Source organism: Bos taurus, chromosome 14 (genome assembly GCF_002263795.3).
Source record: "Bos taurus isolate L1 Dominette 01449 registration number 42190680 breed Hereford chromosome 14, ARS-UCD2.0, whole genome shotgun sequence".
In the NCBI taxonomy this organism is placed as follows: domain Eukaryota; kingdom Metazoa; phylum Chordata; class Mammalia; order Artiodactyla; family Bovidae; genus Bos; species Bos taurus.
In genome coordinates this window covers 42,960,823-42,988,151 of record NC_037341.1, presented here as the reverse complement: position 1 = coordinate 42,988,151, position 27,329 = coordinate 42,960,823, and the positions used below count along the sequence as shown (strand labels likewise).

At 45.3% G+C, this 27,329-nt stretch overlaps 1 protein-coding gene across 1 annotated transcript; it reads left to right on the top strand.

Moving 5' to 3' along the window:
* Positions 1-16,085: 16,085 nt before the first annotated feature.
* Positions 16,086-18,981, top strand: HEY1 (hes related family bHLH transcription factor with YRPW motif 1). Its single transcript, NM_001001172.3, has 5 exons — positions 16,086-16,298; positions 16,555-16,630; positions 16,775-16,858; positions 17,137-17,218; positions 18,134-18,981. Exons 1-5 carry the CDS (start codon positions 16,210-16,212, stop codon positions 18,715-18,717), a joined length of 915 nt encoding a protein of 304 aa, NP_001001172.2. The 5' UTR covers positions 16,086-16,209; the 3' UTR covers positions 18,718-18,981.
* Positions 18,982-27,329: the final 8,348 nt, after the last annotated feature.

The following is a 27,329-nucleotide window of genomic DNA, read 5'->3' as shown; positions in this document are numbered from 1 at the left end:
CAGAGAAAGTAAGTAAAAAAAAAAAAAAATTGGGCCCATGTATTTTGTCAAGCTGACTACGGTCCTCTGTTAATGGTCTCTGACAAATGCCTGAGCCCCTTCTAAAAGCTTGGCACCCAAGTGCATGAAACTCAAAGGCTTCCACGAGGCACTGACTCACTGCATTTCCCTCTTCTCCTCCTCCCCTCTCCCATTATATATAGGGATGCAAGTGCTTGCCTTATTCCGAGTGTGGAAACACATTTTGTTTTGTTTGAATGAAATACCTCTCCTCAATGATCCCATCTGGAAAAGACTCACTGAACAAAATTGTGGAAGGGATTCTGTAAGGCATTTCCTAATCAAGTTAGAACTTTAATGAGAATTTCTCTTTTAATCCTGCTTCTTCCAATATTCCCGCCCTTACAGCCCACCCCCGACTCCCCGAGCCCTTGGTTGCCATTGCCACTCAGTGGCATTTATCCCACAATCTACATTTCTTCCCCTTCCCTTCCCACTCCCACCCTCCCGAGAGGCAGAGAAGGAGGCTCAGAGGAGAAAGAAGCCCCGTGTAGCTTTCAGCCTGCCCGACTCCCCACAGAAGTGATCTTGCTGCTTTTAGGAAGGCCACACGCCTCCCAGCCAGCCAGCAGCTCTAACTAATTAGCACACGTGATGGGAATTGGAAACAAAGTCGCCAACAATAGGAGCGTGGGAACCAGGGCTGCGCCGCAATTACAGCTCCCCTCCCCCACAACCCTCCCAAGTCTCCCCGCACACCCCCAACCTCCACCCCACCCCCCGCCTTCCGCTGCGGGCGAGGCCCCGGCCGCCCCAGGAGGGAGCCACCGGGGCCTCCCTGTCCTGCGTCCCTCCGGTGCGTCCTGCTGCTCCTTTGCGTTCTCTGAGCATCTGCGCACAATAGCGGGAAACGTGTTTAGGGAACCTTCGCTCCGGCCAGATCACGCGGGAGGTCAGTTACCCTTTGTTGGGAAAGAGACTGGGAAGAAAGACGCTCGTCAGCCATCCTCCTTGCGACAGCTTAGGGGCCCGCCCGCTTAGGAGCGCACGGCCCCCCGAGGTGGGGACCAGGCACCCCGCGCAACATCTGCAGCCAGAGGCTTGGCGCCGCGGGGAACGCGCTCGGGGTTTTATTCTACGTCGGACGAGTGGTCTCCGCCCTTTCCCCGAGCTACTACAGAGGGATTGTGCCCGGGCGTCAGTGCAGTGTCAGCAGGGAGACAGCAAGGACCCAGCGCTGGCGCCTCCGAGCCGCCCGCTCCTTTACTAGCGCCAAGTAGCTCCGTGCGCATGCGCGGGGAGGTCTTGTCCAAGGTTATTTGATAGGATGCTGCAAATTTGCTTCTGTCCTTTCCTGGGGCACTACCTTCTATAGATAACGCCTTTATTGAAATATAATTCACATACCATACTATTCATCCACTTGAAGTGAATGATTCAGTGGTTTTTAGTATATTCACAGATAAATACAACCATCGAGAGTCAGTTTTAGAACACTTTCATCCTCTTAACAACAAAACCTCAAACCCCTGTACCCGATAGCTTTCACCTCCCCTTGTATTACTCCCTCCTTCTCACTTTTCCAGCTCTAATGTACTTTCTTTCCTAGATTTGGCTCTTCTAGACATTTAATCTAAATGGTATCAGATACTATCATTTTTGCTGACTGCTTTCTTTCATTTAGCATGTTTTCAAGATTTGTCAGGTTGTAGCATATATTACCGGAGAAGGCAATGGCACTCCACTCCAGTACTCTTGCCTGGAAAATCCCATGGACGGAGGAGCCTGGTAGGCTGCAGTCCATGGGGTCGCTAAGAGTTGGACACGACTGAGCGACTTCACTTTCCCTTTTCATTTTCATGCATTGGAGAAGGAAGTGGCACTCCAGTGTTCTTGCCTGGAGAACCCCAGGGACGTAGGACCCTGGTGGGCTGCCGTCTCTGGGATTGCACAGAGTTGGAAACGACTGAAGCAACTTAGCAGCAGCAGCATATATTAACACTTCCCTTTTTATTGGTGAATAATATTCCATTGTGTGGACTATACATACATTTTGTTAATCTGTTCATTAGTTGATGGACATTTGATTGCTTCCATTTTTTGGCCATTATGTGTAATAGTGCTATAAACAGCCACACTTAAGTTTTTGCCTGAGCGTCTTTTACATTCACACTCAACTTTTTTGCCTAAATATTTTTATTATTATTTTTGGTCTTGGGTAAATACCCAGGAGCAGAATTGCTCAGCTGTGTGGTCACTTCATGTTTAACTTTTAAGAAAACCAACAATCTGTTTGCAAAAGTGGTAAATTGGGTGGTAAATTCCAACCTGGCAATGTTGGGTGGTTTCAGTCTCTTCAGATCCCCACCAGTATTTGCTATTGTTTGAGTTTTTTGTTACAACCATTCTAGTGGGTGTGAAGCTTTTCCAGTGCTAAATTTCTAAAGTCTTTCTGGGTTTAATAACTAGACTTGCATAGTATATTGCAGAAGGATCATGAATGGTAAGTTACTCAATCAGCTGCTAAAACATAATAGTATCACTGTTTGTGGTGACAACTAAAGTAGAAAGTAACTATTTACGAACATGGATCTGAGCATAGAGCTCAGAGCTGGCCAAGGAAGCTCCGGTTTAGTGCTGAGTCCATCTGTTACTTCCCACGCCCACCACCCTATTCCCAAATCTCAGCTTCTACTGTCTGCAGCAGACCAGTTATTCCCATACTATGTGATTAAAAATGACCCTGTGTATTCAAAAACTTCAACTGGCAGCAAATCGTTACTCTGGTTTGTGTTGTCCAAACCCAAAGTTATTTTCCTGGAACCAGGGTGTTTGATCAGGATTCAAGTTTATTTAGATATAAGCATAAATTCTCCTTTATAGAAAACTGCTTTTATAATAACAGTTATAATGTTTCTGTTTACATGACTAGCTGCAGCTCACCAAAGGGGTGGGTTACCATGTTACAGTTAAAAACTCCAGACAGCAAATTGTATTTATAGCAATGAAGGATAGGGGGGAGAATCCCCTCCTGGCCTAACCTAGTTACTTCTCAAATTCAGAAATGACTGTTATAATCTTCCATTTATTTAAAAAATGTAGTATTTTTCTTAAGCACAGATATTATATTGCACATAATGATTAAAGCAGGAATATGCTTGGAATACTGTTGGAAGAGGCCATATGTAGCCAGACAAGCAGCAGACATTTCAGGTGAGGCATTTGTTGCATCTTTACCTTTGCTCAGTTTGACTGTTATTCTCAGTCTTGGGCTGCACCTTAGAATCATTTGGAGAGTTCAAAAAGCTTGCCATCCTAAATGAATTAAATCCCAATGCCCGGTTTTTATTGTTTATTTGGGGGGTGGCAGTAGTTAACTTCATGTTTTATACCAGATCCCTCAATAGATAAAGTGCAGCTAGAGTTGAGGTTGGGGTCTGATCTGTGGTTCTCAAAGCAGGGTTCCAAGACCAACAGCATCATCACGTGGGAAACTGATTGAAATGCATAGCCCTGGGCCCAAACCAGATTTAGTGAATTAGAAACTGCCCAGTAGGGACCAGAAATCTGTGGTTTAATAAGTCTCCAACTGATTTGAATGTATGCTAAAGTTTGAGGTCTAGCTAGAAATTCTCCACTTTGACTCCACACTGGAATCAGCTCAGAACTTCAAAATGCCTGGGTTTCATCCCCAGGGATTCTGATTTTAATCATCTGGGGTGTAGTATAAGAACTGGGATTTTAAAACAGACTTCCCGATGATTATACTACCTGGCCAGTTGTAAACTATACATCTAAACCAGTGATTCTTAAAGTGTGGTTCAGAATGTGCAGTATTGGCCTCACCTGGAAATTTGCTTGGGCTACAAATGGTTGCAGGCTTCCCTGGTGGCTCAGACAGTAAAGAATCTGCCTGCAATGTGGCAGGCCTGGGTTCAATCCCTGAGTCAGGAAGATTCCCTGGATAAGAGAATGGCAACCCACTCCAGTATTCCTGCCTCGTGAATTCCATGAACAGAGGAACCTTGTTGGTGAGACAATCAAACACGACTGAGTGACTAACATACACACACACATGGTTGCATCCACGCTATATCTACTGAGTCAGACATTCTGCAAGTGGTGCCCAAGAATCTGTGTTTTTGAAGCCCTCCATGTGATTCCACTGCTCACAAAAGTTTGAGAACCACTCGTCTAAACAGCATAGTTCTAGGTCTGAAGTTGGGATATGTATGGCAACCCACTTGAGTACTCTCGCCTGGAAAATTCCATGGATGGAGGAGCCTGGTAGGCTGCAGTCCATGGGGTCACTAGGAGTCAGACACGACTGAGCGACTTCACTTTCACTTTTCACTTTCATGCATTGGAGAAGGAAATGGCAACCCACTCCAGTGTTCTTGCCTGGAGAATCCCAGGGACTAGGGAGCCTGGTGGGCTGCTGTCTATGGGGTCACAGAGTCGAAAACGACTGAAGCAACTTGGCAGTGGCATAGTTAAATAGGGGCTTCCCTGGTGGCTCAGCTGGTAAAGAATCCGCCTGCAATGTAGGAGACCCCTCGAGGAGGGCATGGCAACCCACTCTAGTATTCTTGGCTGGAGAATCCCCATGGACAAAGGAACCTGAAGGGCTACAGTCCATGGGTTTGCAAAGAGTTGGATAGGACTAAGCGACTAAGCACACATAGCTCAATACAAAACCGGTAGGCCCTGGAGGAACACACTTTGTCTTTATATAATTAACATGTATTACTAAGTTCTATTATTACCACCATAATGTTCACCTAGTTTTTAGTTATTTTGCCTTCGGATTTGAAGGATGACCTTCTTTATGCTTTTATTTTTATTTGCTAATTTATTTGTGCTTCAGAGGCCTGGACATTTCATTTAACTTCAGGGAAACAATGGTTTCCTTTCTTCTCTATGGAGCCCTTCCCATGGTAAACCTATTTTGAGTATTCATGGTTTCTCAAGTAAGCAGTGACTTTCTTAAGACAAACATCAAACCATTACCATAACCAGCAAAATGACCCCCAAATTCAAATCACTTCATTTCAGGGTTTAATATATATTCTAAGTTAATTAGAAAAATACAAAGTTCTTATCATCCGAAGGACCCTGGCTATTTCAAAGATATATACTGGATGCTGTGTATCTCATCATGATCTTTTGATAGACTTGAAACCAAGCGACTTGTTTTCTCCTCAGCTGTCCTCTCTTAGAGCCAAGTTTCTCTATTATTATAGCAAAGGCTAATGATCTTCTAAAACAGTGGCTCTTTGAGTGTAGTCCTTGGATCAGCAGCAGCAGAACGACCTTGTTTTTGTTGTTCAGTCGCCAAGTTCTGTCCGACTCTTTGCGACCCCATGGACAGCAGCACTCCGGGTTTTCCTGTCCTTTATCATCTCCCAGAGTTTGTTCAAGTTCATGTCCATTGCATCGGTGATGCAGGTAACTTTAATGCATGCTAAAAGTTGAGAACCACTTTCTTGAGCAGGAAATCTGGGAATGATTCTTAACTCATTATCTGGCAGGGCAGTATTATCTCCATCCAGTGACACGCCAAATACTGCTCAATGTTCGTTCAGAATTTCTTTCCCTTTTTTCCCCCCTTCCTAAAACCATAGCCTTAATCCTGGTTCATTCCCAGAAGATTCCCAATTCCAGGATTTCTTTCTAATATGTGTGGATTATTTTGTATCACCTCAACTTTGTGATAGGAGAATTCAAAATCTCCACCTTCAGTTTCTGAACCTAATTAGATCATCTATCCCATTTCACTTTTCTTTGCTCTAGTGGGCACGGCAGTCATTTTCCACTGGACCGTCCCTTGCCCGCCCTGTTTCCTTGTACTTGAGGCCTCTTTTCTTTACAATGACACAAACCATCACACCCTCTTATGTTTCCTCTCCTAGCTCCACTTATGGCACACATACAGGTATAGAGAATAAAGGCAGCAAGTTGCTTTTGACCCTGACATTGGAGTGTTTCATCCTGCACAATTCTTCCTTCACTCACCATCCACCAGCATATTCTTACTCTCTCTCTCTTACACTTAAAATGTTGAGTCCAAGAGCCCAGATTCCATGAATAAACAGAGAACGCAATATGAAAATTCCTCTTAGGGAACAGTATGGATGAACTTGTGGGTTTCTTATCTGTTAATCTGACTACAAAGGAGAAGCAGAAAGAAAATGCTGACAAAGACAACACTACGATGTGCTCTTTTAGTTTCTCTCTAAGGTTTTTGTGTGTCCAGTTCCAGAAGGAAGAATATTTACAGCCTATAATATGGTGCCTTGTGTAGAAAACTCTTAATGCTCAACAACTTAAAGCAAGAACTTGTGTGTGTGCACACACTTGCATGTGTTTTCAGGGGATCTAAGTTCACAACGATAAAATCCAAAGAACTGTTAATGAATTTCTCTTGCAAAACACTCTACTTCCTTTCTCTGCACCACAATTACTAGCCGTAGTTCTTGGCAGGAACTCAGTAGAATGGAATCCAGATATGCTGTTCCATATAAGAGCTCTGTCACTTATCAGTAAGGATTGAATTGGAGGGAAAGAATAAAATAAGGTAATATTAAAAATTGGGCTTCCCGGGTGGGTCAATGGTAATGAATCTGCCCGACAATGCAAGAGATGCAGGAGACCTGGGTTCAATCCCTGTGTTGGGAAGATGCCCTGGAGAAGGAAATGGCAACCCCCTCCATTATTCTTGCCTGGAAAATTCCATGGACAGTGGAGCCTGGCAGGTTACAGTCCATGGGGTGGCAAAGAGTTGGACATGACTGAGTGACTGAGCACACACAATATTAAAAATTAGATAACATTGATTTAAAACTTAATTCTTCTAGTCAGATTTCAAGGGGGAAAAAAATCTCAATTAATGTTGCATGTTGGCAATAATTGGTACCAGAAGAATAAGTTTGTGTATGTGTTAAGTTTTTTGTATTTTAAATAGAAAATTTAGAAACAAAGATGGTCTGAATAAGTACTGTAAAAATTTAATGTGGGCTGATAGTAGAATGAAATTTTGGTTAGGGTCACCTTTATAAGAAATACTTAAATTCCTTAATATTTTAAGATTTGCTTAACACATACAAAACATTAAAAAAAAAAAAAAAACATTAAAACTGGGTGTGAAAATTTACTAGGAATCATATATTTTTCCAGAGGACAAGTTTTTAATCTCAGAACTGTGGGTTCTCAGAAAACTGCACTTGGAGTTTGAGTACTTTGATTAAAAACTTTAAAAAATCATTTAAAATAAGTATAATGATAATTGTGTATGAACCGAGGCAATGACATGTCATAAAACATATAAGCAAAAACTAATCAAGCTGTTTTCAAAGCTGAATACATCCTGCTTGTCATAAATTAGGGCATATGTTTAAACCCTATGAAAAATTCTGCCAATTCATGTTTCTGTTTCTATTATTTATTTTTTCCAGTGGGAAAATATGTTAATTTTATGCTATTTACTATGCATTATTGTTACTGAATACAATTCAGCAAACAGAAAAATCCAAACAGCCAAAAATAGCCAAATATTTGAGAGTATTTCTATTTTTTAAATTAATTAATTAATTATTATTATTACTTTTTGGTTGTCCTGGGTCTTCACTGATGCATGCGGGCTTTCTCTAGCTGCATTGAGTGGGGGCTGCTCTTCAATGCAGTGCACAGGCTTCTCACTGTGGTGGCTTCTCTTGTTGCTGAGCATGGGCTCTAGGTACTCAGGGTTCAGTAGTTGCAGAGCGTGGGCTCAATAGCTGTGGCACATGGGCTTAGTTGGCACTCAGTGTACAGGATCTTCCCAGGCCAGGGATTGAACCAGTGTCCCTTGCATTGTAAGGTGGATTCTTAATCATGCTGGACCACTAAGGAGGCCCCTAGAGTGTTTTTAATGTGGTAAAAGAAAAGTTTATTCAACTATACCTTCTGTTAAGATCTTAGGAAGTTGTGTCCACCACAGTGGTACTTTCTATTTTTTTTTTAAATTGGAGGATAATTGCTTTATAATGTTATTTTAGTTTCTGCTTTTAATTTCATGGCTGCAGTCACCATCTGCAGTGATTTTGGAGCCCTTCAAAATAAAGTCTCTCACTATTTCCATTGTTTCCCCATCTATTTGCCATGAAGTGATGGGGCCATACATCTTTTTTTGGGGGTGTTAGTTCTAAAAGGTCTTGTAGGTCTTCATAGAACCGTTGAACTTCAGCTTCTTCAGCATTACTGGTTGGGGCATAGGCTTGGATTACGGTGATATTGAATGGTTTGCCTTGGAAATGAACAGAGATCATTCTGTTGTTTTTGAGATTGCATCCAAGTACTGCATTTCGAACCCTTTTGTTCACCATGATGGCTACTCCATTTCTTCTATGGGATTCCTGCCCACAGTAGTAGATATAATGGTCATCTGAGTTAAATTCACCCATTCCAGTCCATTTTAGTTCCCTGATTCCTAAAATGTTGATGTTTACTTTTGCCATCTCCTGTTTGACCACTTGCAATTTGTGTTGATTCATGGACCTAACATTTCAGGTTCCTATGCAATATTGCTCTTTGTAGCTTCGGACTTTACTTCCATCACCATTCACATCCATAACTGGGTGTTGTTTTAACTGGGTGTTGTTTTTGCTTTGGTTCCATCTTCATTCTTTCTCCACTGATCTCCAATAGTATATTGGGCACCTACCGACCTGAGGAGTTCATCTTTCAGTGTCCTATCTTTTTGCCTTTTCATACTGTTCATGGGGTTCTCAAGGCAAGAATACTGAAGTGGTTTGCCATTCCCTTTTCCAGTGGAGCACATTTTGTCAGAACTCTCCACCATGACCCGTCTGTCTTGAGTGGCCCTACATGACATGGATCAAAGTTTCATTGAATTAGACAAGGCTGTGGCCCATGTGATCAGATTGGTTAGTTTTCTGTGATTGTGGTTTTCATTCTGTCTGCCCTCTGATGGAGAAGAAGAGGCTTATGGAAGCTTCCTGATGTGAGAGACTGACTGAGGGGGAAACTGGGTCTTGTTCTGATTGGCGGGGCCATGCTCAGGAAAACTTTAATCCAATTTTCTGTTCATGGGAGGGGCTGTGTTCCCTCCCAATTGTTTGACCTGAGGCCAAACTATGGTGGAGGTGATGAAGATAATGGTGACCTCCTTCAAAAGGTCCCATGCATGTACTGCTACACTCAATGCCAACTGCAGCAGGCCACCACCGACCCATGCCTCCACCTGAGACTCCTGTACACTCATGGGCAAGTCTGGATCTGTCTCTTATGGGGTCACTGCTCCTTTCTTCTGGGTCCTGGTGCCCACAAGCTTTTGTTTTTGTCCTCCAAGAGTATGTTTCCCCAGCTGTGTGTAAGTTCTGGTGGCTCTATGGTGGGGTTAATGGCGACCTCCTCCAAGAGGGCTTATGCTGTACCCAGGTCTACTGCACCCAGAGCCCCTGCCCCTGGAGCAGTCCACTGCTGACCTGTATACCTCCAAAGGAGACACTCAAACACAGTTCTGGCTCAGTCTCTGTGGGGTCTCTGGGTCCTGGTGTGCATTTATATCCAGAACTACCTTTAAAGTGGAGTCTGCCCTGGTGGCTCATAGGTTAAAGAGTCTGCCTGCAATGCGGGAGACCTGGGTTCGATCCCTGGGCCCAGAAGATCCCCTGGAGAAGGAAATGGCAACCCATTCCAGTGTTCTTGCCTGGAGAATCCCATGGACAGAGGAGCCTGGTCGGCTACAGTCCACGGGGTTGCAAAGAGTCAGACATGGCTGAGCGACTTCCCTTTCACTTTCACCTTGAAAGTATGAAAACAAAAAGTTTCATTGAATTACTGAATTTTGAAAATACACTGCAAATTAGTATTTGAATTATTTTGAGAAAATGTTATAAATTACTACTTGCATCATTTTAATTGAGAAAAGAATATGCTGGAAACTACTCTTTTAGGGGGCTTCCCTGGTGGCTCAGACAGTAAAGAATCTGGGAAACCTAGGTTCGATCCCTGGGTTGGGAAGATCACCTAGAGGAAGGCATGGCAACCCACTCTGGTATTTCTTTCCTGTAGAACCCCCAAGGACAGAAAAGCTTGGAAGACTATAGTCTGTGGGGTCACAAAGAATTGGACACAACTGAGCGACTAAGCACAGCACAGCACTCTTGAAAAGTGTCATAGAATCAAACCAATAGCAGGGATTCAGATATGACTTTGGGCAAATCTCCTGCTTGTCTCTGCTGGGCTTCTTCTAAAACAGGGAAAAAACAGTAATTCCTCCTCCTTGGTTTACTGTGAGGGTTCAATGAATGATATATGAAGTTCTTAAAACTGCCTGGCATATGGTAAGTACTGTGTGAGTGTCTGCTGTTTATTTAAATTTTTTTTTCAAGGAACTGGGTTCTCAGATTAGTCAACAAAGAACTTTAAATCAAAAGTTATATTCAGAACTCAATAATAGTTTTTGTTAAGTTGCTTTTCACTGCTTAATTTAATTTTCTGTGGGTCAATGGTCTTTAATCAAAAGCTAAGTGTATCCATCCTTATGCTAGTAAAGAATTTCCTAAAGTCTATTCTTTAGGGATGCTGTTTTAGTAGACTATTAGCAGATGCTATGTGAAAAAAGATGATGAACTTGGGTAGTTCTGAGTCAGACATGACAATGAGGCTTCTTTCCTTTGGACTTCTCAGAACTGTGCATGCTCTCATGCACCCTGAGATTGCCAAGAGTTTCCCAAATGTATATGAAAACAGATTCTTTTATTTACAGAGAATCTTGAAAGGTTAATGTTCTGTGAAATGCACTTTGGCATTTTAAAGATCCTTTTCTTTTTCAAAGATGGAGTGGCCCATCTTGAAGGAGTGCATTGACAGGAGCAAGAAAACCTACAGAAGCTTCCTCTTAAGGGGTCCAGTCAAACTGGATGGAATAGCCCATGTTATTACCATTATAATTCATATGCAGAAGGCGTACCATTTATATAGTATCTTTACAAAATACTTTGTTTCATTTTACCTTTCAGAAAGGCAAAAACCAACACTGAATGAGAATTCTTAATTTACAGATGAGGAAAGTGAGGCTCAGAGGAGAGAGGTGAGAGAGGTGTGGTCATGGGCTCCAGGTCACAGAGCCAGGGAAGGAGGATTCAAACCCACACTTGGAATCCTCTGTCTCTCCCACTGTACCACACTGCGGTCTGATGGGATTCCAATTAAACATTCCTTCAGGGCGAACACAGAGGGTCTTACATCTGACCTCAATTAGGAGAGTTGAGAGTGGAAGTGCATTTTTGTGTGGCATGACATGCCACAAGGCAGTGTGGCGTCTGAGACAGGCATCCAGAGAAAAGAGGGAAGCGTGGGGACCAGAGGAAAACTGGCACTTAGAATTTGGGTCTGACGGTTTGGGGTGACTCTGCTTTGTGGTTTCTGATTTGGTGGGTTCTCATAAAGGAGCCAGCTCTGAGCTCCATAAGTACGTGACTTATTTGTCCTCAAACCCATAGCACTGCACACTCAAGGGATGCTCCTTAGAAAGACACTCAAAAAGCACAACTTTCACTAATAATGAATAGCAGATGCTTCTTTTTTTCGCTCTACTCAAAATAATCTAGTGCTTTTTGAAAAAGCACTTTCTCATCATCTTAAAAGGATATTACTTCCTACTCTTTTTAAATTTAATTTTTATTTTATATTGGGGTATAGTTGATTTTCAGAGACACTTATGATCTATTTGATTGTGCCAGGTCTTAGTTGCAGCATGTGGGATCTAGTTCCCTCAGCAAGGATCGAACCTGGGCCCCGTGCCTTAGGAGTGCAGTGTTAGCCCTTAGACCACCAGAGAAATCCCCAGTTTTATTTAATATGTCTAGACACTAGATGCTTATTTACTCATTAGATGTATAACAGAGTATCTGAAGAAAACTGAGGGGTAACCCAGTGCTGAGTTTATTTACTCATTGGTAAATCAGGTATACTAATAGTTAATAATAACAGCTACTATTTGAGTGCCTACTAATGGCTCAGCACTATGTAAAATAATTTACATAATTGACTTTGTGACAATGGAAAATAATAATTATTAATATTCCCATTTTACAGAGAGAACTGAGGCTTAAAGAGGTTAAATAACTGACCACTTAGTCATGCAGCTAAGATATTGTTCTGAATACATCTTTCCCACATATCCATATGAGTAGCTTGATAGGGACTGTGGCTTCCCAACCCAATGCTCCCAGCTTGGCTCAGTGACCAGCACATAGGAGGGACTTTATACGAGTTTGTCAAGTGAATGCATAAATAAACAAGACCTAGACGTTTCAAACACTGGCTGACTTCACCTAAAAGTCATTTTAACAAAGGCGTTTTGCCTCAGAATGGAGAGAGCAACTTGTCTGAAAGCCCAAAGTGAGGCAGCCCCTGTCTTTTTGAGGCTGTGGTTGGAGTCTGGCCCTCCTGCACACCATTCGCAACACCTGTTTGTTCTCAGTCACCTGCACTCATCAGCAAATTGCCAGAGAAAGGGCCTCACCGAGGACATCAAAGTAAGGATGTCTATAGTGGCTAAAGCCCCTGTGGATTAACTGACGGTTCATGGCTTCTTCCAGGATGGTTTCCTCACCTGGCTTCTGCTGTGTCCCTTCTGGACAGTTGGCTATCCTTAAGCCTCTTTCTCTCCTTTTTCCCTATGCAGTCTCTGGAGTTCTCCAGTGGGACTCAGCCACTGATTCCCATGGTGGTGGTATTTTTTTTTTTTAATTGGAGTATAGTTGATTTATAATGCTGTGTCAGTTTCAGACATATAGTAAAGTGATTCAGTTATATATAATTTTTAGTTCATTTACAATGTTGTTAGTTTCAAATATACAGCACAGTGATTCAGTTATATATATACATATATTTATTCTTTTTTAGATTCCTTTCTCATATAGATGGGGTTCTCTAGTGGCTCAGTGGTAAAAGAACCTGCCTGCCAATGCAGGACTCAGATTCAGTCCCTGGACTGGGAAGATCCCCTGGAGAAAGAAAGGGCAACCCACTTCAGTATTCTTGCCTGGAAATCCCATGGACAGAGGAGCCTGGTGGGGTCCATGGGGTTGCAAAGAATTGGACGAGACTGAGCACATATACTCATACAGGTTATCACAGAACACTGAGTAGAATTCCCTGTGCTATATAGCAAGTCCTTGCTGTTATCCATCATGAACAGTAGTGTGTGCATATACATTTCAACTTAAGCCTGTTTCATATAGAAATGCTGGAGTTGTGATTTGAGGCTGAGCTCTTTTCCTCTGGAGGTCTCAGGAGTTCATCTCTGAAGAAGCCTGGCTCAAGCCTAGCCCTGTGAGTGAATTCCCAAATCTTGAGTACCCATCTATTCCAGGGCATCTCTTCCCAAGAAAACACAGAGAAAGGCAACCTGCAGGACACAAATAACTAACTAAACCCAGACTCAGACTAGGCAAGGAATGAGCCTGCATGCAACCTGGAAGAGGCTGGTACTGCCGGAGCCACGAGTTATAAAAGAACAACACTCCCATCACCCCTCCTCCAAACCCCTGCCTTGGAAAAGGCCCTTTCCCTAGGGGCTAGGCAGCTGTGCTCCAGGGGAGAGGGAGGTCAGTGTGCCAGAGTCAAAGCTCAGCACACTGGAAATGATGATTTTAATCCAGACCTCACTTTTGACTGAAAAGTAATACTGAGTATGGGAGAAATATCTTGTGTAGGTACCAATGTGGGTGAGGAATCCTCAACCCCTTTGTATTTTCCTCTCCCTCCACCTATCTGCAGCTTGCCCACGACTCAACAAAGTGGCCTAAATGGGCCAAGGCAGGAAAGGTTGACTCACTTGTAGATTCCAGAGGCTGGGAAAATTTACAGAACCACAGAAGGCGGGGGGTGGGGGGGGGGGGCGTTGGCGGGGTGGGGGTGGGTAGTGGACACACTGACTTCTAGGGCAGGGAAAGAAACTGAAAGTCAGAGAAACTTCTGGAAGGCAGGGGGGAGTGGGTGGATGGTTTCCTATGCCTGGACCACCAGGTTCTGGGAGGGAAGCAGCTGGTAGCAATGACTTGATAGACTTAAGACTGCGGAGGCTGAACTTCTGTGATTGTAGCAGACCCTAGAGAGCTCTGTCACCTGAGCCAAGAGCTGAGAAAGGAAATAGTGGGGTTATCCGCGGGGTTGGGGGCTGGAGTGGGGCAGAACAGCTGAGAAGTGGCCTCCGGTGCAATACCAGGGCCCAAGGGTGCCTGGTGGGTCAGCAACAACAAATCCCAGTTGGCTGATGGAAGGACCCAGCCTAGACAGGAAAGCAGAAAGAGGCACCTGGGAAGGACTTGAGGGAGGGGCTTGAGGTGGTAGAGGTTTAGTGGAATACGAGGTTCAGTGAGAGTCAGGAAGTGGCTTACCGTGTCAGGGTGAGCGACTGAAAAACATCCGATCCCTATCAGGCTCAGGCCACTGAGTGTGTGGCGTCTGAAATGTGGGTATTGAAATCAATAAACTAAGGAGGGAGAGAAACGGACTAGCAACTTGCAAAGGTAACAATGTTTCTGTCATGCTCAACAATATGTATCAGGCAGTCCATCACTGAAAGACTGCAGTCCCCGAGTGGACTTCAGAGGAATATGTACTGCTCTGCCCCTTTGTCAGGGGAGAGAGATGCCTGGATTCCTAAATTCAGAACAACCTCCTACAAATCAGGAAGCAGTCCGAGATATACAATATATATTCGTAAAACATCTCTCTCCTTGAGGCCTGGGAACTACACGTAGCACCCAGACCCGCCACGCCACCCCCGAGGCAGGAGGTGTGCAGGGGGCGCGTGTGTGTCTGGTGGTCAGAGATGTGAATCTCAGCAGCCAGGGTGGCCCCAGACGCAAATGCTCACAGTCCCGCCACCCTGTCGCCCGCTGACAGGATCTGGCCGCCAACGCCTGAAAAAAAAAAAAAAAAGAATAGCCCCAGCTGCCCCCTCATCCGTCCACCCCTGCCCGCCCCCCGCCCCAGTTGGCCCAGCAAACAAGCGCTCCATTTCCCCGGATCCCAGATGCACAGGGGAATTTATTCCATCTCGGAGGCTGGGAAGCCCCTGCGGAAGCTAGTCCGTCTGCTAGTGAGGACACAGCTCCAAAACCCGAAAAAGAACATTTCCCGAAACCACATCTTCCCCTGCAAGCGTCCGGGGCCCCGGGCTAGTGGCCACAGTGAACGGCGCCCCGGCGGCCGCTGTCCTGGAGCCCCGCACCCTCCGCCTGGCGTCCGGCGCGCCGCCTGGCCAGGTGCTTCGGACCCGGCTTCGTCTGCGGCGTGCGCCTCCTGCCGCCGGACACCCGCGGCCCGGCAGCCGAGATTTACCGCTGCGCAGGGCGGCGGCTTCCGGGGCCGCCCGGCGCCCAGGCTCCGATTACAGGTTCACACGGGGGGCCTGGCCCGCGGCCGCCCAGCCCCGCCGGCGCGCCCTCACGCGGCCCCACTCCCCCTCCTGCCCATTCTTCTCCATTCATGCGGACGCCCAGCGCCGCCGCCGCCGCCGCCGCCGCCAGCGCGGCCGCCGTCGCCGCCGTCGGTCGCCCGGATTGGCTGGCGGCCGCGGCGCCGGCACTTTCCCACGGCCCGCGGCGCGTGCGGCTCACCGGCGGCGCTGCAGGCGCGGCCCTGGCGTGAGGCCAGGCCAATCGGGGCGCGCGGGGCGGGGCGGGGCCGCGGCCGACGGCGGGCTGGTGTCCCGGCCCGGCCTCCCCCGCCTGCCCGCCGCCGGCCCTGCGCCGCCCGCGCCGCCTCCTTCCTCCCCAGCGGAGGCCCGGTGGAGCCCCTGCGGAGCCGACACACCGCCGCCAGGCAGGGGCGGGCGGGGAGGGCGGGCCTGGGGTTAGCCCTCGGCCTCAGCCTCGCCCCCGCCCCTCTCCTGAGAGGCTGCCAATCAGAGGAGCTAGAAACCGGATTGGCCGAGGGAAGGCTGTTGCCCGGGAGCCACCGCCCCGCCCCTCCGCCCCCTCGTCCGCCCCCTCCACTCCCCCGCCCTCCCCAGGGCCCTGGGAAGGGGCGCAGCGTGGGAAAGGGATGGTTGAGTTTTAACCGGAGGCAGAGCGTGAGCCGGACCAGTGTGTGCGGAACGCGAGCAGTCGAGCGCGGAGAGGCGCCGCTTCAGTTAACTCCTCCCTGCCCGCCGTGCCGACCCTCCCCCAGATTCCCCGCTCAGCCAGCATGAAGCGAGCCCACCCCGAGTACAGCTCCTCGGAAAGCGAGCTGGACGAGACCATCGAGGTGGAAAAGGAGAGTGCGGATGAGAATGGGTGAGTTGGCGGCGGGAGGCTAGCGTCGGCTGGCCTCGGTGACAGCGCACGAGGGCCCGGGGCACGCCGGCGCCCTGCACTGACCTCTGCGCATCTCCGGCAGGCCTCCGCCCCGGGTGAACGACCTGGAGGTGCTTTCAAGCCCAAGTTGCCTAAAAAATCTGAGTACGGGTAGGGCGTGGGGGCGACCTCTCAGATCACCTACTCTCGCTTAACGGCGATTCCTGTTTGTTTTTTTTCCCCCCTTTTCATTTAGGAACTTGAGTTCAGCTTTAGGTTCCATGTCCCCAACTACATCTTCACAGATCTTGGCCAGGAAAAGACGGAGAGGCGTGAGTCTCTTTACAGTGCACCCTTTTTTTGGGGTGGGGGGAGGCTGTTTGTTTTATTAATTAACCGGAAGAACCACCTTTCTTCACTTTAGAATTTACAGTCGTAATGTAAATGTCTCCCGTTGTTTTGCCTGCTTTCTCCAGATTATTGAGAAGCGCCGACGAGACCGGATCAATAACAGTTTGTCTGAGCTGAGGAGGCTGGTACCCAGTGCTTTTGAGAAGCAGGTAATGGAGAAAGTAGGTAGCTCTCTCGGTGTAGCTATCCACGCCTTCAGAATCCTTCGGCTCCTTAATCTGAATCTCACCCGTGCCTTGGGAAATAACCGCGTTTGTGAGAAGGAAATAAATTCATCCAGATTCCAACATGTTTTGCGAAGATAATTTATTTTGCTGTTGTCTATGCTTTTATGATTTACAGAGCACATCTATGCGTATATATTTCAAGTTGTTCCCCAAAGGCAGTAGGTGCCAAATCAGGTTTTTGTTGTTGTTTCCTTTTGTAGGGATCTGCCAAGCTAGAAAAAGCCGAGATCTTGCAGATGACGGTGGATCATCTGAAAATGCTACACACTGCAGGAGGGAAAGGTACGTCTCTAGTCCGGTGGGGCGTCTGCGTGTCTGGGGGCAGAGTGATCAGCTACCCGCGGCTAGGATTGGTGCAGTCGCTGCTTTATTTTTACTGTGCGCTTTGGGGGTGGAGAGAGGACGGTGTGTTGTGTGGGGGGTTGCCTGTCGGTGTGCCTTCGCGTGCACATAGGTTTTCTCCAGTGAATTCATCACCCCAGCCCTCTGCAAATTAAGCTTATGCACCTTCTTTTGGAAAATACCTATTATGTGTGACAGCTAAAGTTGTGACAGCTCTGGTCAGGTAGCTCAAACCACATTTGTTTATTAACCTTTTGGAGAAAAAGCTCCCCCCCCCCCTTTTTTTAAATATATATGGTCTTAATTTCATATACAAGATTCTTAAAGAATAACCTGGCACATGACTCTTGAGGAAAGAAACCTGTTGTGATGAAGTAGAGAAAACTCCAAGGAAGGTGGGGGACCGAGATCTGTGTGTCTGTCTCCAGCCGGAAAATGCTCTACTCTGGACCAAGTGCCTAAAAGCTCTGTGATGATAACTTACATCTGTGTGTCTAATGAATTTCACTACTCTGTGGTTTTTCTGTCCTTGATGTGTTTTTTGTTGTTGTTGAGGGAAAACATTAAAGGAATGAACCTAGTTTCATCTGCCGGTAGGGTATAATTCCAGTTTCTGCTTGGCAGTTTCTAATTGGGCTTTGAACTTGCATTAGCAAACACATACTTCTTATGTTGATTAATGCAAAGATTTTGGTCGACTCCCAAATATTTGGACTTTGAGAAGAGCCCGTGAGTGCTTTTTTTTTTTTTTTCCTTAAAGGATGTAGCTATTTGCCAGGAAGGGCTGCCTTTGGGATCGAAGAAATGAGGGAAATGAGCGAAGCTCTGAGGTCTTTCTTTTGTTCGTTTCCTCAGGCTATTTTGACGCGCACGCCCTTGCTATGGACTATCGGAGTTTGGGGTTTCGGGAATGCCTGGCCGAAGTCGCCCGTTACCTGAGCATCATTGAAGGACTGGATGCCTCGGACCCTCTTCGAGTTCGCCTGGTCTCACATCTGAACAACTATGCCTCCCAGCGGGAAGCGGCGAGCGGCGCCCACGCAGGCCTTGGACACATTCCCTGGGGGAGCGCCTTCGGACATCACCCGCACGTCGCGCACCCCCTACTACTGTCCCAGAGCACCCACGGGAACACTGGCACCTCGGCCTCACCCACGGAATCCCACCACCAGGGCAGGTTGGCCACAGCACATCCGGAGGCGTCCGCTTTGCGAGCGCCCCCTAGCGGCGGCCTTGGACCGGTGCTCCCGGTGGTCACCTCCGCCTCCAAACTCTCTCCACCCCTGCTCTCCTCCGTGGCCTCCCTGTCGGCCTTCCCCTTCTCTTTTGGCTCCTTTCACTTACTGTCTCCCAATGCACTGAGCCCTTCGGCACCCACGCAGGCAGCAAACCTTGGCAAACCCTATAGACCTTGGGGGACGGAGATTGGAGCTTTTTAAAGAACTGATGCTGTAGAATGAGGGAGGGGAAAGCTTAAATTCCCAGCTGAGCTGGGCTGTTGCCAACATCACCTTAAAGTCATCGGTAAAATAAAAAGGAAAAAGGTACACTTTCAGATAAACTTTGTTGAAAGACGAAAGGTTTGTTGGTTTACTTTTTCTTTTTTAATGTTTTTTTAATCATGTCATGTATTAGCAGTTTAAAAAAAAAAAACTAGTTGTTAAATTTTGTTCCGAACATTAAATTGAAATAGTATAAACCCACAAATTGGTGATAGGTTTGTACTGTGCCTAATTTACTTTGTTAACCTGTCTAAGAAAGATCCCATTTTTGTCCCAAAGTTTTGGGGATTTTAACATTTAGTATTTTGAGTCTGTTTGTCTCCTTGTATAGTTACAGTCTCTTTTTAGAATTAATTTTCCAAACCACTGTGCTCAATGTTAACATGATGCTATTTTGTTAATATTTTGACAAGTAAGGTATTGTATAAATGATATTCTTTGGGGGGCGGGCTGTATTGAATTTTATATTTCTGAATAAAGCGTTGACAAATCAGATGATCAGCTTTATCCAAGAAAGACTAGCTAATTCTCTGCCTCCTACTGCAGTGAGGTGAATGTACAAACCATTAGGGGCCCTGAATCTGAATGACCAGTCACTGTCGTCTGCCAGGATTCACAGTTCTGGCTTGGCTAGGAGAGGTCTGGGTTTGGAGTTGGTAGGAAGGGACAGACGACAGTTGCATAGAATATGTCTGCATTTATCAGCCTCAAGCAATGCAATGAATTTTTAATTTCACAGATCTCAAGTTCACAGATGTTAACATGGATAAGTGATCATGGTGTGCAAGTGGTCAATGGAATAGTCCAGTGGAACCTGTTAAATTCATAACCTAATTCTTCCCGGAGCTGCCATGTTTTCTTTTCACTGGGAATGTTTATGTTGTGTTCTTCTTTTTGGCGCATGGAAATATGGTTGTTGAGATAACTTAAAAGGTCTTTGCTGCCTTCTATTTGGTTTATTTAATTTGATTTGAGCTATAAAAGCATCATTTTACAGGTCTATTCCTTTAGCAGGTATAGTTTAAGTGACCTCCACTGAACTGGGTTTGACCTCTGTTGTACTGATGTGTTGTGACTAAATAAAAAAGAACAAACTCTTCTCCTGTATGTCTTACCTACTTTAGCCTTTCTTTCTGTTGACTGAGATAAAATTCCTCATTTTCATTTTGCCTGGTCATCAGTTTTCTTCTGTTTAATAATTTCATTATTCTTGGTCTTTGTGATTTTGGATAAGGTGACTTCATTATGACGTAGAGCTTTGGTGTGGCTCCCATAAGAGGATATAGTGCTCTAGCTGTTATATCAGATAATTGGGCCCTAAACTGATGATCTATGGACTAGAAACTTCAAATCCTGGTTGGGAGTTGCAGGGTGGGAGAAAACTCTGAAATCTTATAAAATAGTGTTGACTGTTCAACAGATATTTACTGAGGGCATTTGTTGCATGCTCAGTTGTATACAGGAAGAACAGAATATTTAATTTCTTCTTCTGTTTTTTTTTTTTTTTAATGGCAAAACAAGAAAAGCCAAACCTTGCTAACTCGGAGCCTGGGAATCTGGTGAGCGGTGGCAGGCTGTGATTCCACACCTGCAGGGCTCTGGAGTCTTTCCTAGTCTTCTTTCCAAGGAATCTGTTTAACCCTTTAGTTGCCTATGACTCATGCACTGGGTAGTGTGGAAACAGACACATGCTTTAGGTTAGAATGGAAACGCTTCCAGAACAGAGGCAGTCGTCTGGGCTCCCTGGGGAGAAGAATGCCTTCCCATGGCCTTAAAAATCGTCCTTCTGCCAATTAAGGAATCTCCTAGCTGGGAAGGAGTTGCCTTGATCCTGAGAGTGGTGGAGAGGTGAAGGAGAAAACCCACTCTAGCAGATGAGGTAGACTCACGCCTCTCTCCTCTGATTAAAAAATGAAGGCAGGACTTCCCTGGTGGTCCAGTGGTTAAGAATCTGCCTGCCAATGCAGGGGACATGGGTTCAATCCCTGGTCGGGGAACTAAGATCCCACGTGCCTCGGGACAACTGAGCCTGTGTACTGCAACTACTGAGCCCACGCTGTAGAGCCTGTGCTCTGCAACAAGAGAAGCCACCTCCTTGAGAAGCCCTCGCACAGAAACTAGAGTAACCCAGCTCACTGCAACTAGAGAAAGCCTGCACACAACAACAAAGACCCAGAACAGCCAGAAAATAAAAAAAAGAAATGAAGGCAAAGTGAAGAATGCACTTTGAATTCGAGCAGTGACTTCTGGGTCCCTATGAGGGAAAAGGATGGAGACTGTGGCATTTTTCTGATTGGGATTTCAAATGCTAGCTCCCACTCAACCCTTCTCTGTGTGGCCTCAGACATCGGTGCCTCCTGTGATGCATGGTTCTGTTCTGAGCACTCCCCGTGCCATACAGACACTCTTTCTGCCTGCCATGATGGCTGCGATGGAAAGTGTTATGATGATTTCTGCCAAGTGTCAGTTTAATTTTAGCAACTGGGATTTCACACGACATTACAGCATTACTGAACAGCATTGTGCTTAGATGGTCTTAGACGTGCTCTCTGGCACCCAGGTTTGATGGCTGCTAGTGAGATAAGAAAGAAGTAAAGCCTCTCATTTTATTGGCTCTGCTGGAAGCTCTGTGAAACTGTAAATGTGGGGCTCATTCTGCTTGTCATGTCTATGGTCCCCCTGTCACCATTTGGTTACTCCTTTTTTCTTTTTTTGAGGGGGGAGACTGAGCGACTGAACTGAATGAGGGGGTCATTTTCAAGATGACTCATATTTTCATTATGAGTCATTTTCAAGATTACATAGTTTTCCAAAGAAATATTTCTGTTGGGCATTCCCTGGAGGTCCAGTGGTTAGGACTTAAGTGCTTTCACTGCCAGGGGCCCTGGTCAAGGAACTAAGAGCCTGTAAGCAGCGGCCAATTAAAGAAAGAAATATTTTGGTTTCTTTTTCAACCTCTTCAAGGTGACGAGTTTCTGGAAATTGTGGGGATGGAGTCTGAATTACCTGGAAAACAGGATGGGATTATGATGATGAATTGTTCTTGCATGTGCAGTCACTTCAGTTGTGTCCAGCTCTTTGTGACCCTATGGACCATAGCTTGCCAGGCTCCGCTGTCCATAAGATTCTCCAGGCAAAAATACTGGAGTAGGTTGCCATGCCGTCCTCCAGAAGATCTTACTGACCAAGGGATCGAACCCACATCTCTTATGTCTCCAGCATTGGCAGGTGAGCACTTAACCACTAGCACCACCTGGGAAGGGGACATAGAAAAATGAATGTAGGAAACTCATTTCTATTCTGAGTTGATGGAGTATGAAAAAAATTAACATCAGAGTCATTAGTGCCAGCATATTTTGATTTTATATATGTTTATAATACTTCTATCCATGTAGCCAAAACAGTTTTAGATGGCCTGTAAATGTACCTTATGGAGAAAATAATATCACTTGTCATAAAGAATTTGGAAGGCCTCAATAATTACCCATTATCTTCATTATATATATTAGCATGAATTAATGACATGAAAGATAGGTGGGCAGAATTCTTGTATAAGAAAAACCTCTTAAATAACTTTTAGATTTAAAAAGAAAAAAATCCAGGATGTATCATTTCTAATTTATTCAATATATTTCAATTAGGATGTACTTTTTATTCAGCTTTTCTTTGTCCCACTCTGTTACTCACAAAAAAATACTTTAAATATAGATTACTTATATTTTAAATCTCTCAGAAAATGTTATATCACCTAGTTATACTTCTCCTTAGCCCTTCTGGTATATACCAGTATCAGCTTTGATGCCTTCATTAGATTGCACTGATGATTTATAATTAAAATAACTTCAGAGCTAATAGCATTTGAGATACTGCTTCAAATGTGACCCAGTTTCTTTCACAACTGGAGCTCCAGGGAAGGGGGATGTCACGGGAAGGGGACCGGAATTCTGGGTCCTGCTCTGCTTTTGTCCTGCTCTGCTTTTATCCCAGCGCCCTGAGGTGAGTCATTTAAAATTCTCTGGACCCTGCTTTCTCCATCTGTCCCATAAACTGGTTGGATTAGATGGAAGTCCCAGGCATATATTTCCTAGGGACAGGCACTAAAACGGGAGGATGCATGGCTCATCAGTCAGTGAGTGCTGACCTGGGGGTACCTTCAGGCTGAAGGGTCACACCGATTGTGTCTCTGAAGGAATTTTGGTCCAGTGTTGCCAGATCTTTCAAATTTCTGGGAGCATCTCCAATTTTAGATTTTTATGTGACATTTCCCCATTTAGGTAAGTCAGTAACTAATTCACTGAAACCTGTCTGCCAGTGTAGCAGTCAACTTTCAGCTCCTAGAGCTCTAATCTGAAAGCCTCTATGCAGGCTAAAATTTTCCAGTATCTTTGCCATGCACGGCCTATAGATACGCTTAATGGATAAACACTTGCCTAACAAATTAAAAAGTGCAGTAATTAGGCAGCTTTAGGTAGTTTTATGTAAAAATAATGGGAAGAGTTTTTAAAAATTATTTCTAGGTTGTCTTATTTCCTTATAGAGAGAGAAACTGAGGACTTCCCTGGTGGTTCAGTGATTGAGAATTTGCCTTGCAAAGCAGAGGACATGGGTTCAATCCCTGGTTGGGAAACTGAGATCCTACATGCTTCAGGGCAACTAAGCCTGTGCACCACAGCTAGAGAGCCCATATTCCACTGCCAGAGAAGCCCTCCAGCCACAACAAGCCCCAGCGCAGCCTAAATAAATAAATTTTTTTAACATAATTTAAAAAATAAGAGAAATACCCTCCAGCCACAACAAAGACCCAGGGTAGCCAAAATAAATAAACTAAAATTTAAAAAATTTTAAAAATAAGAGATATGCCCTCCAGCTGCAACAAAGACCCAGGGCAGCCTAAATAAATAAATAATTAATTAATTAAAAAATTTTTTTTTAAAAAACAGGAGAAACACCCTCCAGCCACAACAAAGACACAAGGCAGCCAAAATAAATAAATAAATATTTTAAAATAATTTAAAAAATTTAAATATAAGAGAAATGGAAACCAGTTTTGTTCTAAGTCTGGACCTTTTGCAGGAACTTCTTCTGAAGACGCTGTCTCATCTTGGTCCTTGTGTTCACCTGACCGAGGAGGAAGACGGGGTCTCAGCCTGGTGGCCTTCAATGAAACAGCGGGTATGTAGCTGGCTGGTGACTCAGCACACTGAAGTCCTCAGAGGCGCCATCTGATTTCAAGAAGAAAGAAGTCCCTGCAGAGCGGGTTGTTTTGAACCTCACCTTGAAATAGAATGCCTGCCTTCATCGTGATGAGCTGCAGCCCTTGTCACTCAGATGCTTCAGTGTCAGCTCTGGGGTGGGGGCAGGGAGAGGGGCGAAAGCAGCGAAGGAAGGAGACACTCAGGTCTTTCTTTCTGAACTATCTGCAGGTATTGACATACATTTTCGTCAGAACTGTCTTCCCCCTCATCCCCACTACCCACCTCCCCACCTCCTTCCATGCGAGGCAACAGTGGAGAGATGGGTCTTGGGAAACTCAGTAGGTTTCTGGGTTTGGTGCTAATAGCCTGTGATTTTGTGCTTCTTTAGAGTTATGTTGTAAAATTTCCCATCGTATTTATGATTATGTTCATATTTTTCATTAATTGCTTTGTGTTGGGTTTTGATATATATTCAAGAAGGATGAAAAGACTGAGTTTGATTTGGAAAAACCCTTACTCATTCATAGGCAGTTGCCAGGTGGTCTGTGGCTTCATTTGGAAGAGACTCTTCTTTGAAAATATTTATTTATTTATTCTGTGTCAGGTCTTAGTTGTCACACATGGGGTCTTTCTTTGCAACCCACAGACTCTCTAGTTGTGGTGTGTTGGTTTAGTTGCTCTGTGGCTCATGGAACCTTAGTTTCCTGACCAGGGATCAAACCTGAGTTGGAGAAGAGACTTGAAAACACCATGATAGGCAGAGAGAGACTGGCTGATACCCCTGAGAGAGTTGATGACTGAAAATTTTCTGTAGCGACTTTTATTTATTTTTTAACCTTGGTGGTAATCTCTCCCCTGGGGCATGATTTATTTCTGTTTCTGGTGTATAGGAATGTTTCATGCATGCGGAGTTGAATCATAAAATTAAAGAAGGACATATCTGAGCCCTTAATCATCCTCTTTGACCTCATTTCCTACCGCCTGCCCCTCCATCACTCTGCCGCAGCCACACTGCACCCTGCTGCCAGAATACACAAGGCATGTGCTCACCTCCAGGCCTTTGCACTGGCTTTTCCCTCTCCCTGGAATGTTCTTCCCCTGCTATCAGCTCATCTGCCTGTAATCTGTCATTTACTTGGCGCTCCGCTCAAAGGTCGCCTTCCCTAGCAGTCTTCCCTTAGGACCCTATTTGAAATATCCCCCCCACCACCCTTCCAGATCTTCAAGCTGATTTTAGAAAAGGCAGAGGAACCAGAGATCAAATTGCCAACATCCGCTGGATCATTGAAAAAGCAAGAGAGTTCCAGAAAAAAAATCTATTTCTGCTTTATTGACTATGCCAAAGCCTTTGACTGTGTGGATCACAATAAACTGTGGAAAATTCTGAAAGAGATGGGCATACCAGATCACCTGACCTGCCTCTTGAGAAACCTGTATGCAGGTCAGGAAGCAACAGTTAGAAATGGACATAGAATAACAGACTGATTCCAAATAGGAAATGGAGTACGTCAAGGCTGTATATTGTCACCCTGCTTATTTAACTTATATGCAGAGTACATCATGAGAAACCCTGGGCTGGAGGAAGCACAAGCTGGAATCAAGATTGCTGGGAGAAATATCAATAACCTCAGATATGCAGATGACACCACCCTTATGGCAGAAAGTGAAGAACTAAGGAGCCTCTTGATGAAAGTGAAAGAGGAGAGTGAAAAAGTTGGCTTAAAGCTCAACATCCAGAAAATGAAGATCATGGCATCTGGTCCCATCACTTCATGGGAAATAGATGGGGAAACAGTGGAAACTGTCAGACTTTATTGTTCTGGGCTCCAAAATCACTGCAGATGGTGATTGCAGCCATGAAATTAAAAGACACTTATTCCTTAGAAGGAAAGTTATAACCAACCTAGACAACATATTAAAAAGCAGAGACATTACTTTGCCAACAAAGGTCCGTCTAGTCAAGGCTATGGTTTTTCCAGTGGTCATGTAAGGATGTGAGAGTTCGACTGTGAAGAAGGCTGAGCGCCGAAGAATTGATGCTTTTGAACTGTGGTGTTGGAGAAGACTCTTGAGAGTCCCTTGGACTGCAAGGAGATGCAACCAGTCCATCCTAAAGGAGATCAATCCTGGGTGTTCGGAGTACGTCACGGCTGTATATTGTCACCCTGTTTATTTAACTTATATGCAGAGTATATCATGAAAAACGCTGGACTGGAAGAAACACAAGCTGGAATCAAGATTGCCAGGAGAAATATCAATAACCTCAGATATGCAGATGACACCACCCTTATGGCAGAAAGTGAAGAGGAACTCAAAAGCCTCTTGATGAAAGTGAAAGTGGAGAGTGAAAAAGTTGGCTTAAAGCTCAACATTCAGAAAATGAAGATCATGGCATCCGGTCCCATCACTTCATGGGAAATAGATGGGGAAACAGTGGAAACAGTGTCAGACTTTATTTTTCTGGGCTCCAAAATCACTACAGATGGTTTTTGCAGCCATGAAATTAAAAGATGCTTACTCCTTGGAAGGAAAGTTATGACCAACCTAGATTGCATATTCAAAAGCAGAGACATTACTTTGCCAACAAAGGTCCGTCTAGTCAAGGCTATGGTTTTTCCTGTGGTCATGTATGGATGTGAGAGTTGGACTGTGAAGAAGGCTGAGTGCCGAAGAATTGATGCTTTTGAACTGTGGTGTTAGAGAAGACTCTTGAGAGTCCCTTGGACTGCAAGGAGATCCAACCAGTCCATTCTAAAGGAGATCAGCCCCGGGATTTCTTTGGAAGGAATGATGCTAAAGCTGAAACTCCAGTACTTTGGCCACCTCATGCGAAGAGTTGACTCATTGGAAAAGACTCTGATGCTGGGAGGGATTGGGGGCAGGAGGAGAAGGGGACGACAGAGGATGAAATGGCTGGATGGCATCACTGACTCGATGGACGTGAGTCTGAGTGAACTCCGGGAGTTGGTGATGGACAGGGAGGCCTGGCGTGCTGTGATTCATGGGGTTGCAAAGAGGCTGACACAACTGAGCAACTGATCTGATCTGATGTTGAAGCTGAAACTCCAGTACTTTGGCCACCTCATGCAAAGAGCTGACTCATTGAAAAAGACCATGATGCTAGGAAAGATTGAGGGCAGGAGGAGAAGGGGACTACAGAGGATGAGATGGTTGGATGGCATCATCGACCTGATGGACATGGGTTTGGGTGGACTCCGGGAGTTGGTGATGGACAGGGAGGCCTGGCGTGCTGCGGTTCATGGGGTCGCAAAGAGTTGGACATGACTGGGTGACTGAACTGAACTGAAGAAGTGGAACAAAACAGAGACAAACAGACACCTCTCTAAACCCCCT

Coding starts and splice junctions, on each gene's coding strand:
- HEY1 (NM_001001172.3), top strand. CDS start 16,210: ATGAAGCGAGCCCACCCCGAGTACAGCTCCTCGGAAAGCGAGCTGGAC. Junction 16,299..16,554: donor GAGAGTGCGGATGAGAATGG/GTGAGTTGGCGG, acceptor CTTTTCATTTAG/GAACTTGAGTTCAGCTTTAG. Junction 16,859..17,136: donor CCAGTGCTTTTGAGAAGCAG/GTAATGGAGAAA, acceptor TTCCTTTTGTAG/GGATCTGCCAAGCTAGAAAA.